General features: G+C 35.2%; 1 protein-coding gene across 4 annotated transcripts in view; it reads left to right on the forward strand.

Moving 5' to 3' along the window:
- The window catches only part of ampd2b (adenosine monophosphate deaminase 2b), a 134,138-nt gene that overhangs the window by 116,053 nt on the left and 4,389 nt on the right, over positions 1-13,696 (forward strand). For all 4 annotated transcript variants that reach the window (XM_039748576.1, XM_039748572.1, XM_039748573.1 and 1 more), the window contains exons 12-17: positions 99-262; positions 439-565; positions 1,258-1,421; positions 1,800-1,920; positions 3,096-3,269; positions 4,402-4,512. In XM_039748576.1, coding sequence (XP_039604510.1) covers positions 99-262; positions 439-565; positions 1,258-1,421; positions 1,800-1,920; positions 3,096-3,269; positions 4,402-4,512 — 861 coding nt within the window. The remainder of the gene's footprint in view (positions 1-98; positions 263-438; positions 566-1,257; positions 1,422-1,799; positions 1,921-3,095; positions 3,270-4,401; positions 4,513-13,696) is intronic.

Raw genomic sequence — 13,696 nt, forward strand, 5'->3', positions numbered from 1 at the left:
AACAAGAGAGAAAGATAGACAGACATTTATTGTCAATGCCACAAAGAGCTCTGGTATGTGCCCATTAAATCGTTATCTGTCCTTTTTTTTTTTTACAGGAGGTGATGGAGGATCTAGAGGAAAGCAAATATCAGAATGTGGAGCTGCGCCTGTCCATCTATGGTCGTTCTCGGGATGAGTGGGACAAGCTTGCTTGCTGGGCTGTCAAACACAAGGTCTACTCTGATAATGTTCGCTGGCTAGTACAGATCCCCCGGCTTTTGTAAGTCTTTTTAATTAACATGTTCTTTGAACTGGAGTTCACCTCCGATTTCTCTCTTTTTTTTTTTTTCTTTTCAAGCTTGTTTAGCCATGACTATTTGAGTTCAGCAAAATCTGCCTTATTTCCTTGCCAATTATCTAATGAATTTTAATCATACTTGCCACTTCTTTCCTCAGTGATGTGTACCATACAAAGAGGCAGCTGAACAATTTTCAGGAGATGCTTGAAAATGTCTTTTTGCCACTGTTTGAGGTTACCATAAATCCCCGCAGCCACCCAGAGCTGCATCTCTTCCTTCAACACGTGAGTCTCACCCATTGTTACTTGACTGTATTAATCCAGAATTTGATATCTGATGGCCACTTGTTCTTTTATTAGAAAAAAAAACGGGTGAATACCAATTTCAGTATTCATACAAATTTCTGATTAAAATGAAAATATCTCATTTGGAAGGTTTAAATTTCTACCATGTGTCATTATCATCCTAAATATTCCAGTTTTGTGTAATATACAATATCTTTCAGACTTTTTGTTTACATTTTTGTAATCACTGACTAATACTTGGTAAATTATTAAAGATGTAAAGTATAAAGATTTCATCTAACTGACATCATTCCTCCACACGTTTTCAGCTGTATAATATACAAATTAGACATGGATTTGCTTTTGTTCAAACATAGAGTTAAAACTGACCCTATAGGAATTTACTGACATGAATCTGTTTCATATGTGAGAAGAAGAAAAACAACTCCATGCTACATTTTAATCTACCACTCGTGTATCCTTGGTGCCATTAAGTTTTAGGGTAATATTTGCATACTGAGGATTGTAAGTTAATTACTTTTCCTGCATTGAATGTTAATATGTTACAACCACAACTTTGTCAATTTTTTATCTGAGGTTTACAGAAATAAAAAAAATAATATGCAACAATTTGCCTTTTCTTTGGAATATTTTTGTAATTTATTAATAATAATAATTATTCTTTTATATAGGTGGTTGGATTTGACAGTGTGGATGATGAGTCTAAACCAGAGCATCACATTTTCAACTTAGACAGTCCTCTGCCAGCCAACTGGACTGAAGAGGACAATCCACCATACTCTTACTACCTGTACTACATGTATGCAAACATGACAGTCTTAAATCATCTCCGTAGGTAAGCTAGACGCCATGCCCTTATTTATGCTTGCCTAGCTATAAAATCCATACATCTCGATTAAATAAGTAAATAAGATGTGAAGTAATTTTATTTAAACCATATATTCATTTCAGTATCTGCAAATAAACCTTCTCCCCTGTCTTATCTCCGTATACTTACAGTGGCCATATTGTCTAAGTTTATGAAAAAAATCTCAGCTTTTGCCAGTATTTTCTTATGTACAACTGTGCTCCTGAAGATCTGTACTTTTTAGGACTTGTAAACCTTGTTAATTTGCCTGCCTTACTTTGTGAACTGTCTTCCTGTTGACTCCGGAAATTTCTTTCATGAATTTATGTTTAAACAACTATTTTAAATTCCCTTTGTCCTTCTTAGGATGCGCTCATTTCATACATTTGTTTTGCGCCCTCACTGTGGAGAGGCAGGCCCAATACACCATCTCATCTCTGGGTTTATGCTGTCTGAGAATATTTCTCATGGTTTGCTTTTGCGTAAGGTGAGTTCTTTGATGTCTTAACATAATGTTAAGTCAATATTTATTTATACAAGCTGTTATACAGAATATCAAAATATATAATAAAATATGGCAAATACAGTATTACTTTTGAAATGTTTGTTTGGTGATTACCATTTCCTTGCAATTAATATTAGTAAAATATTTAGACAGACTAAATTTTGGCACCTTCCTGTTTTCCTTTTTAAACACTTAATACCAAAGGTAATTTAAATAATAGAAAAATGGTAAATCAGCAAAGGGGAACAGCATAGCAAGGTATCCAAATAACCAGGGTCACAGACCTGTTATCCTCACAACTGCCACTAGAGGGCTGTTTACGTGATTCACCTTCAAAAAGCAGCAACTGGATTGTGTTGCATCACAGTCATGCTTTGTACTGCTGTAAGGGCAACACGTAAGGACCTTAACATTAGTTTTTCATGCAGTTTGCACAAGTCTTCTAGGTGGTGCAACTTTATATTTTGTCATAGTATTAAATAATTTAAGTATCTTAAAAGTAGTATGCCTAATGTAAGTAAATTATTACTTAGTCTGCACCATTTAATAAATGTTATCTGTTATTAATTTTACTCCATACCCTGGATTAGGAATAATTGGTGTAGCTAAAGCATAAGAGGAGGACTAGTTGGACTGTAAAATATATGAATATATGATACAGAGAGAGGTATTTGGGGCTGAATCTTACCATTCAGAGTTAATTCAAAGCTTTGTATTTCCTGTATTTCTTTATTTAGTGTTTTTTGCTGAAATTTTTTATCTAATGTTGTGCATTTAATCTCTTTTCTGCTTTTTCCCCTTTGTTCATTATGAATTTCTGTGAGGCACTTTGACTATGGGAAAGGTGCTATATATATATATATATATATATATATATATAATCTATTTTCAATTATTATTAGAATCATAATGACTTCTTTTCATATAATATAATACATCTTCAAGATATAAGGAGCTGTTTGTATGGTAAATGTCTTAATGGTTAAATTTAGAAACATAAACAAATATTCAACATTATTTTTTGTACAAAAAACAATATTTTTCAAAAGAAAATTGGAACATCTATAATACAGTGGAGTGATATTACAGTATTTTAATGAAATCTTTTTTTATTAAAAAATAATTTGGTTCTTTTTTCTGTAATTTTGTCCATGCAGGCACCAGTGCTACAGTACTTGTACTACTTGGCTCAGATTGGAATTGCCATGTCACCACTAAGCAATAACAGCCTCTTTCTAAGCTACCATAGAAACCCTCTTCCTGAATATCTCTCTCGAGGCCTTGTAGTGTCCTTATCAACAGACGACCCTTTACAGTTCCATTTTACCAAGGTCAGTCTGTTTGAAAATTTTAAAGGGGCATAATTTATTAGGATGAATAAAAAGTATTTTTTTCTGAATTTCACACAACTGTTATATAGTATCCTGATTAAAATAAGATGTTTTTCCTAAATTGTTTTGGAACGGTGTAAAATTGTGAATAATTTTAGTATTAACTGGATTATTCTTCCTCAAATTCCTTATTCAGTATGAGAAAAAGTCACAAGGAGAAACCTTCAGGCTAGCTATGCAAACAAGTAACATTTATTCACCTAAAACTTTTTAAATGGTGCAAAAAATTCACTTCTAGATATATTTTTTAAAGATAATTATAGTTTGGCACTTAACATCTCTAAACCGCTACAGGGGTCCTGTGTTTTCCCAGTGTAATTACTGTATCAGTGGAAACTGCATGTTCTCCCCACAAAAACATGGAGGGTTTCTCAGAGTACCTCAAATTTATCCCAGAGATATGCATACTAGGTTTATAGGTGGCTCTACTAGCCCAGTATGAAAGCTTGTGAATGCAAATATACCATGTGATGGACCACACCATACCAACCTCGGTTAGATTCTACCTAACACACATCAGATTCTGCAGTGATAAAGAAGTGTACTGTATGTGTTAAGTGGTTTCAAAATACAAGTATTTTTTTCCCACAGTTCTTATTACGAGAATGATACAGGCACACTAATAACATATCCATGCTAAACATGTAAATCAGGGGGAAAAGACCCAACTGAGATAAAGCAGTTGTTACCTGCAAAACATTACAGGCTGTACTTGCTGTCCTGTGGCCTTGAAATATAATTTTGTGAAACCATCTGTATTTTAATTCAATCAGAGTTGTTAAGAAATAGGTCTACAAATAGCAAAAACTGAACCATGTTTTTTTTTGATATTTTGTCCAAAGGCATAGTCAAAAAAAAAGCAAAATGGTATATTGATGTGTTTGTTTATCCTAATCATTTTCTGAGGTTACTTAAATGAATGACAGGGAGCATTTTGCCCTGCTTGTGTTGACTTTCCTTTCAATATATAAAAAGATGTCTAAGGTGCTGCCAAGAACTACTGACGCTTTTCTTTCTGGAGTGATTTAATTCAATTTAATTTAATTCAGCACATTTCCTGTCTCTCTACCAGGAACCCTTAATGGAAGAATACAGCATTGCTGCTCAAGTGTGGAAGCTCAGCTCCTGTGATATGTGTGAGCTGGCCAGGAACAGCGTACTTATGAGTGGATTCTCTCACAAGGTAATTTATTGTTGCATACAATTTCTTTCTTCAAATTCATTCAATGAACTTGATTGTTGTTCGATTTATCTTCAGGCATATCACATCCACAGTAGCTAATAATAATATCTTCTCATTGAAATGTTTGTTGCCAAATGTAAGGACACATATGGAAGTCATTTGTGTAACTCTCTGATCATCTCTTTGGCTATGATGTCTGGAAATGGTCTCTTGGCCAAAACATGATGTAGCCCCAAGTATAGCCTACTTCACATTACTTCATGTTTTTTCATTGTGAGTGGGGCCAGTGATGACCTGGCTATATCCTACCTTGCTGCCAGTGGTTGATGGGATAAGCTTCTAAACCACACCCTGAATTGGTTTAAGTGAGATTGAGAATGTTAATTTATGAAAATTATTACATGTTGCTAACATTTTGTTTTTGAGAAACAGCTTAATAAACCTGAGGGCATTGAAAGTGATTCTTGTAAGAGTCATGAAACCTAAATTTGGGGACCAGCACTTTTTTAAATACAGCATTGTGAGTAGATGCAGTTGCAGAATATTAAGTAACTACTAACAATTAAATGGTAGGTTAGTTTACATATGGCCTCAATTTAGCAACCCAATGAATATTAGGGGTATCAAACATTTACCCTGTATTTGCTAGTTCACTAAAAAAAAGCTTTTGACAGTCAGCAGTAAATGACAAAGACAGCCAAGGCTTGTGAATGCATGAAGGTGGTATTCTCCTAGTTAGTATGTGACAATTTGTGGTCAATGTCACAGCAGAGAAAGTGACTCTCTTCTAATGAAATAAGAGTTGTACGTGCTATTACTGACTTTAAGAGGAAAAAAGGAGAATGTGGCATGTCCAAAAGCGGTGAAGGAAGGGGGACTATATTATTGTTGTGGGGGGCTATAATGATGATCAGCTAAACTTCAGATATCTTTCCATGTCTATCTTGCACTTTGATGACCTGTTGCATCATATTCAGCTGTTCACTCATCATTTTGGCTCTCACATAACCAGGCTGTCCTCAAAATAACCATTTTGGGTACATGGCGCTGCGTCCGCATTGCCACGTATTTAAACAAAATTCTGTACGCAGTGTGTGGTAAAACCTTGTGCATATCTCATGTGTCAGATGCCATTCACCACACAACCCTTGCATCTAACACAGCTCTGTCAAATATAAAACAGCCTTAATACATTTCATTGACACATTAAAAATTATGTTTGCTTTATTAAGCACAAATGGGAAAGTCTGAATAGTTTTGCTTCTGCCTTGAAAAAATCTGTTAATGTATTCCTTTAAAAGCTACATAATAGAAAATGTAACTCATCTCTAACTTTAACCAGTTGTGAAAAGGTAAGATCTAACAAAAGTATATCTCTTCTCTCTAAAAAAAATCCTGGAGAGAAACACTAGGGAGACGAGACGTGAAGTTCTCGGAAGACACTTAAAAGATCCGCGAGACGAAAGAGGTTAGCCACGGAGCATCTCGCAGGGACCTTAAACTTTGTGCCAAGAGATTGACCCAGGACCGTCTCACGATGACGTAGAACATGAGATTCTTGCACCGATATCAAATAAGACCATGGACAGCAAAACACTCAGTCTCGTCAAGGCTTTGAACACACACAAAGAAGAAAGCAGTGCGGAGAAAAAAGACTCAAAAGCATTGGAGAGAAAAAAAAGAAAAAGAATAATCTAGGTGCAAATTCGGAAAATAAGGAAAGTAATTATCAGCCCGGAACAAGTGGAACTGAAAAAAAGCACATCCAATCGAGCTCAGAATTAAAAGACAGAGAGTAAAAGACAAAGTAGAACTTCATAAAGACTTTCAAAAACGTTGGCGCTATACACATGCAGAGCAGGTTAGAGATTATGAAAGCAGTGGAATTCAAAAGGATCAAAAAAAAATGGTGTGATACACATGTGGAGAAAGTTAAAGAATATGAAAGTAGGAAAATTAGAAAGTATAAAAAACAGAAAGTAAAGATCGCAGTAGCGCAAACAAACGGAAATTATTACTCGAAAAAGGGAAAATAATCACCACGAAACCAGGTGTTTTGGAAAAAAAAAAGCAGGACAAAGCAAGGTATCTATAATAATAAAAGGCAAAGCCCTCACTGACTCACTGACTGACTGATCACTAATTCTCCAACTTCCCGTGTAGGTGGAGGGCCGGAATTTGGCAGGCTCATATTTCTTACAGCTTACTTACAAAAGTTAAGCTGGTTTCATCTTGAAATTTTACACGTAACGGTCATAATGGTCGATAACGATCGACAACGTCCGCCATGTTGAACTTTCTTATTTATGGTCCCATCTTCACAAAATTTGGTAGGCGGCTTCCCTGCGCTAACCGAAACCAATGTACATACTTATTTCGGTGGTATGACGCCACTGTCAGCCGCCATATTGAACTTTCCAACATCACTAATTCTCCAACTTCCCGTGTAGGTAGAAGGCTGAAATTTGGTACTTATTTCGGTGGTATGACGCCACTGTCGGTCACCATATTGTACTTTCCAACGTCACCAATTTTCAAACTTCCCGTGTAGGTAGAAGGCTGACCCCATCTTCATGAAATTTGGTAGGTGGCTTCCCTGCGCTAACCAAAACCGATGTACGTACTTATTTTGGTGGTATGACGCCAATGTCGGCCGCCATATTGAATTTTCCATACGTCACTAATTCTCCAACTTCCCGTGTAGGTAGAAGGCTGAAATTTGGCAGGCCCATTCATTACAGCTTACTTACAAAAGGTAAGCAGGTTTCATTTCGAAATTCTACACGTAACGGTCATAACGGTCAACAACATCCACCATATTGAACTTTCTTATTCATGGCCCCATCTTCACGAAATTTGGTAGGTGGCTTCCCTGCGCTAACCGAAACCAATGTACATACTTATTTCGGTGGTATGACGCCACTGTCAGCCGCCATATTGAACTTTCCAACATCACTAATTTTCCAACTTCCCGTGTAGGTAGAAGGCTGAAATTTGGTACTTATTTCGGTGGTATGATGCCACTGTCGGTCGCCATATTGAACTTTTCAACAGTCTTTGTTACTTATGGGCCCATCTTCAAGAAATTTGGTACACAGGTTCCCAACGCTAACTGAATCCTACTTACGTACATATATACGTCCATAGCCTGCACCTCGGTCACCGTGTGAGGTGGCGTTCTCCCATCCCAACGCCTCCCACGTTGTTGGCTGCCTGGCTATATAAGACCGTCCGTCGCTCCGGTCTCTACATTCCCTTCCTTGCTTCGCCACGGATTCACGCCTCCCTACTGATAACTACAGCCTTTTTGTTTAATCCACGGCTTCTCCGCTGTTTTATTGTTTGTTTATTACAATTATAGTTATTGTATAGGTATTTTACACTTACTTTACATTGCTCAGGTACCCATTTCCTTTATCATTCCAACCTCCATTACCATGTCTATCGAGATGATCACTATCGATCAAAGGACTGTCACTTACTGAGTGGTTTCCATGCCCGGAGATAGCACCTACCTTTTCCATTCTCTTTGTTACATATTGCACGGCCATATCAGGCTCACTCTTGATATCCGGAGGAACATTCTGTCTTATGTATTGAATGACTGGGACAGGTTCAAGGTATGAACTGATGACGGTACAGGCGATAATTATACTACACAGGAGCACTATAAGAGTGAAATGCTTAAGCCCTTCACCTATGGTTCTGCATGTGAGTTGATGGCTGCCGCTGAATTGTTCGGTTGTCGCTTTCAAGTGTACCGAAATGGTCAAATATTTTACACCTTTCGTCAACCGCCAATGCCTCTTAAACATCTTAGATTCACAGGTGACGATTTCAGTAGTGGACACTTTGATGTTTATGAATGTTTAAACTCTCAAAAGCTGGATGTGATTTTATCGATGAAACCGGTTGTGTGCTTACAACGCTTGACAGATGCCAAATGTCACTTCAACACAACAAATCCTGCAAATACTGTCGTAATTGAAACAAACCATGAAACTCAAACCGATTATGACAGCAGCAATCCAAGCTGTGAGATTTCAGACAAGATTACTGTTCACATGGCCAACTGTAAGTTACATGCTCAAGAGTAAGCTCAGCGCACAGCTTGGTCATGTTACAACCGGAGGGCCGAACTGACAACATAATATACAAAGCGATCCTTAACAAATAATTATTGGCATATTTTCCCTCTGTTTAAAAAGGTTTAATTTTCTTCTTAATAAAAATTTTAATGCAGTACTTCGCCACTGCGAAGCGCGGGTATTTTGCTAGTAATATAAATAAAAGACAGAATAGAAAACAAAGTAAAACGTCATAAAGAGGTTAAAAAACAAGGGGGCCAAACACATGCAGAGCAGGTTAGAGATAATGAAAACTGGAATTCAAAAGACTCAAAAAAACGTAGGCGTGAAACACATGCAGAGCAAGATACAGAATATGAAAGCAGAAAAAACGACAGTGTCAAAAAAAAGAAAGTAAACATCGTATTAGAGCAAAGAAAGAGAAATTATTACTCGGAGAAATAACGAAAAGTATGTAAATATTGTAAAGCTTAGAAGTTTAAGTCAAAGAATTTCAAAAACTGAGTTTACCTATTGGTTACTTTGAAAAAAAAAAAAATTAACTGCTGATAATGTAGATCGTTTTGTCTGTGCTGAAATTCCAAACAGAGAAACCTATCTTGAATTATGGTACAAAGTCATTAAACACATGTCTCACTGACCACATTTTAAAGATTCAGCATATTGGGACTAGAAAGATTCCAAATATTGTTTTTACAGAAGTTCTGAAATAAAAGTGAAACTAATGAAATAGCAACAATCCCAGAAAAAAAAAATCTGAAAAGTGTGTATCCAGAAAACCAAAAACGGGGGTTGGTGAACGAAGTGAGCAGGGGGCGAAGCCCCCTAGTTTGTTTGAAACTGGGAATTTGTGCTTTGTATTTTTCACTTAATTATTGAACATTGCATTAACATTTGCTGGTAGAAACTTTCTCAGTTTTTGTCAGCTATAGACATCTAATAATTATTTTTAATTTTTTTTTTAAATAAGCAAGTTTTCTTTTATTTCTTAAATACTTCCTCAAATTTTCTCACCATGTGTATATATAGACCACTGGACAATATGCTGCTGATTAATTGACCTAACCTGTCACTATGGTGGTGGGAAGGTACCTAGAGACCAGAGGAGACCATGCAAACTCTATACGGGGAGTTTGCAGGCAGAAATCTAACTTAGTTTTCAGTAAGGTACAGCGCTAACCACTGTTTTGCTTTAAAAAAATATACTAGCAAAAACTTTCTACATAATTGCTAAGCAAAATGACACATTTTACTGGCTAACTAAAAAGATTACAATATGCAAGCTTTCGAGGTAACTCTTCAGGCAAGATGTATCATGTATCAACAGGCCTGAGTTACCACGAAAGCTTGCATATTGTAATCTTTTTAGTTAGCCAATAAAATGTGTAATTTTGCTTGACTTATCACTACATTCATAATGGATAACATAGAACAACACCCTAGTACTATGTAATTGCTGAAAGACATTAAATTCTCTAGCCCACTGCACTTATCTTTTTTGGTTTGAACTACAGTGTATGTAGTTTGTGTTGTGTCTTGTGATATTACAAGAGGAAGCTAATAAATGTGAGAAAATGACCAAGTAAATGGCTACACCGATGTGTGCTTAGATAATTCATCTTTGTTTCAATTTTTCCTTTATCTCTACAAGATCTTTGAGTATAAGGCCAGAAACAACAGAGACATAAACCCACCTATGTATTGTAACAAGCATTATTAACATGAAATAAACAGTTAATAAAAATTAGCTTTCATTATAATAGCTTTGTTCTTAACATTGATCAGTTTTACTTGACAAAAAACTGATTGTCATAACAATGCTGTGCTGCACGTTTGAATAATTTGTGGTGCTTTGTCCAGGGATTGTTACTTCCTTTTCCTGAATGGTTGCTAGGATAGGCTCACACTGCCCCGCAGTCTTGCCCTAGATAAGCAAGTTAGGAAAATGAATGGATGTATAATTAATAGCTGACTGAGTATGTTGCAAACTGAGATTTTTAATTGTTTGTTTTTGATTAATTGCAACCAAAGGGAAAATAAAGACCAGTGACCCTCATTTGGATTAAACGAGTTTCAGTATGTATATATGTTTAATATGACATGTGAATCTCAAAAATATGAAAAGTACTCAGTAACTACTAGAATTTAATATGTACATTTATTTTGTTAAATTTAACCAAATGCATGTGCTATATTTGTGATGTTAATTTTGTCTTCTATATAAAAAAGCAAAAGCTGTCAAACTAAAGAAATAATAACTTGTTCTGTTTTTTCACCAACTGTTAATACAGCACTGAATATATTTTTTTTCTTTTCAAAATACTAAAGCAGTCTCATTATTATTTTGATATTTGCATGTTTTTTAAATTAGCAAAACAGGCATAGAATTTATTTCTTTTCATATATCATGTTTGGAGAACTAATTTTAATTTCTCAGCATATTTATGATTAATATCAAAATTTCCAGGTTCTAATTATATTCCTTAACAAGTTTTCAGTTGCTTGGTTGCAGTCAATGGCCACAGTATTTTCAAGACTGGCATAATTACTTGGACTCGCAGAGTGTATCACATTTGATGACTGCAGCTGTTGGCATCTTCATTGCCTTGAGAATGTCACTTTACCTGACCTAGGAAGCAAAGGGGATGATGCCTTACCTGACTTTCTCAAGATTTTTTAGCACACTTTTAAATTTCCTATTGTACTGCAAGTATTATAAGCTCTGGTGGTTGTATCAATGTTTTACAAGTTTAGTAAATTTACCTGCAATGTCTCATCTTTTTCTTCATGGTACTGTAAACATGAAATATCAGATATACAAGTCTCTCTTCTGTTTGTACTTTTCAAAGTATCCACTTTTCCTCTTTTCTTGCAGCCACATTATACATATTGTGCTTCCATTTGAGCGTGCATTGTTTGTTAACTCTTTTACACAAAAGAGCTTGCAATGTGGTGGCAAATTATAAAGTGCTATAAATGAGTTGCTAGTGATACCGTATTGTATGATTCATGATTATGGCCAGACTCCACAACTCTTCAGGACTCTAAGATCATAGAAATGAAGGCTATGACTAAAAATCACAGGGACAGTTGTCTAGCGTGTGATGCTGGCCTGAGAATTAAACTGATCTTCAATTTAGAAAATTTGGTAATACCTGTAATGACACCTGAATTGAGTGATTTGAATTTTCACATTTTTGTCTCTTTTTGGTGACCATTATTGATTTTTGTTCATCTGTTTTTGTGTTTAAAAGAATGGGATTGCATTTTTTTCATTTGGTTACAAATACTAGTCACCTTTCTTAATTGTGCAGTGAAAATATTCAGCAAAGTTTATGAAACCTTTTCCAGTGTATTTTGTAAGTACATCTCACCTTTTATATGTATGTAAAGTTAACTTAATAAAGAGAAGCAATATTGCTAGATTTCACATAAATATATTTAACCAGGGGCTAATTTATGATTGTTGCTGTCACATCATTCTCACACTCACATAATATAGTTTAGTGGGCACCATCATTGAAACAACCCTGGGTGAGGTAACTTTTTTTGCAAGGCCTATTCTAACACACACACACACACAAATTTGGAATTGATAATTAACCAAACACACATAATTGAGGAAAATTTTTGCACACACCAGAAGAATATGTATGTAAACTGCACTGGATTTGAACCCAGAATGAGGCTGTAGTACTTACTACTGCATCATTATAAAATCTTTAATGAGGTCTCTTCTCTTTCATTAGGGCTTAAATAGTTCATAAGTGTTTTCTTCGTGATTATTTTTTAGAACACATTGTGTGTCTCGTCAATGTGCTGATTTGTGTTAAAATATGAATGTGAGCACAGAGTATGCAAAATCACCCAGGTTTCCAACTGACCTTTTATAAATTTATTTTTTGAATATTCAAAAAACATCCAGTAATAATTATACAACTGCTAAAAGCATGTTCATAACAGTAGGATTTACAATTGTCAAATTTAGTAGAAAAAGAAGGATAATAGTATGCCTGTATTGGCATTTGGAAATGAGACACTATTTAAACAAAGAGTTAATTTAAGATCTCACATTAAGTGTGAACAACTAGCAACATCTGTACATTTTTAGCTTTCCAGCTTCATTTCGTATGCTAAAAACCATCCAGATGGTTGCAACTTGCCACATGCTGTACTCCTATTAAAGCTAGTGAAATTTGTTTTTTGTTCCTACCCAAAAGCACATCATTACACTGGAAACGTTTTGGAAAAAAATATTGTAAATTGAATCAGATCCATTCTGCATATTAGTTGTCAAAATGCTGGTAAGTTTATCAACAGTTATAAAATTAGTAGTTCAGAAGTCATCTTTATTATGTCTATTACAGTACCAGGGTATTACTGACTTGTAGAAAGTTGAAAGAAATTGTATTATTGTCATCAAGGTTTAACAGAATTAATAAAGGATAAAATAAGACTGCATTAACCAATCAAAAACTTTGACCTTCTTTATAAGTGAGTTTGCTTTAAATATCATAATTGGTTGCTTTGAGACGCAGTCTTCCTCATTGTCATTACCAAAGTTTTAACACCACATTTTGGACTGTCAGTCTATTTTTATAGGTTAATCACAGCAGTGACCTAAAATTCAAAACCATTAATAAAACTACTAAACAATAAGAGACCACAATCAATGAAATTGTTGTATCAGATTACATTCTCTACCTCATTGTGTACAGATTAACAATTTCAGATGAATACATTACTAGACTTTCATTTGTGATTTATCAGTTAGAGTCCGAAAAATGTTGCTGCTAGTGTGCTTTAATGCTGAAAATCTGAGTATTTCAAATAAAAGTCTTCTTTTTAAAAGGGCATTGCATGGAAATTAATGCGTAGTACCTTAGTAGAAGTTTGTACATTGTCTTATATGTTCAGTTACCTTATTTTTTTTTTTTTTTTTTTTTGTCAACCACTGCATTCCATGGATGTTGTCTGGTAATTTTCATACTTAATTTCTTTCTTGAGGTAACTTTATGTCTGTGTTTGCAGTATTATTAGCACTTACCTGGCCTCTCCACGTACTTTTGTTACCCTGATTTTTTTAGGAGTAATCC

Source organism: Polypterus senegalus, chromosome 3, assembly GCF_016835505.1.
Source record: "Polypterus senegalus isolate Bchr_013 chromosome 3, ASM1683550v1, whole genome shotgun sequence".
Classification (NCBI taxonomy): Eukaryota; Metazoa; Chordata; class Cladistia; order Polypteriformes; family Polypteridae; genus Polypterus; species Polypterus senegalus.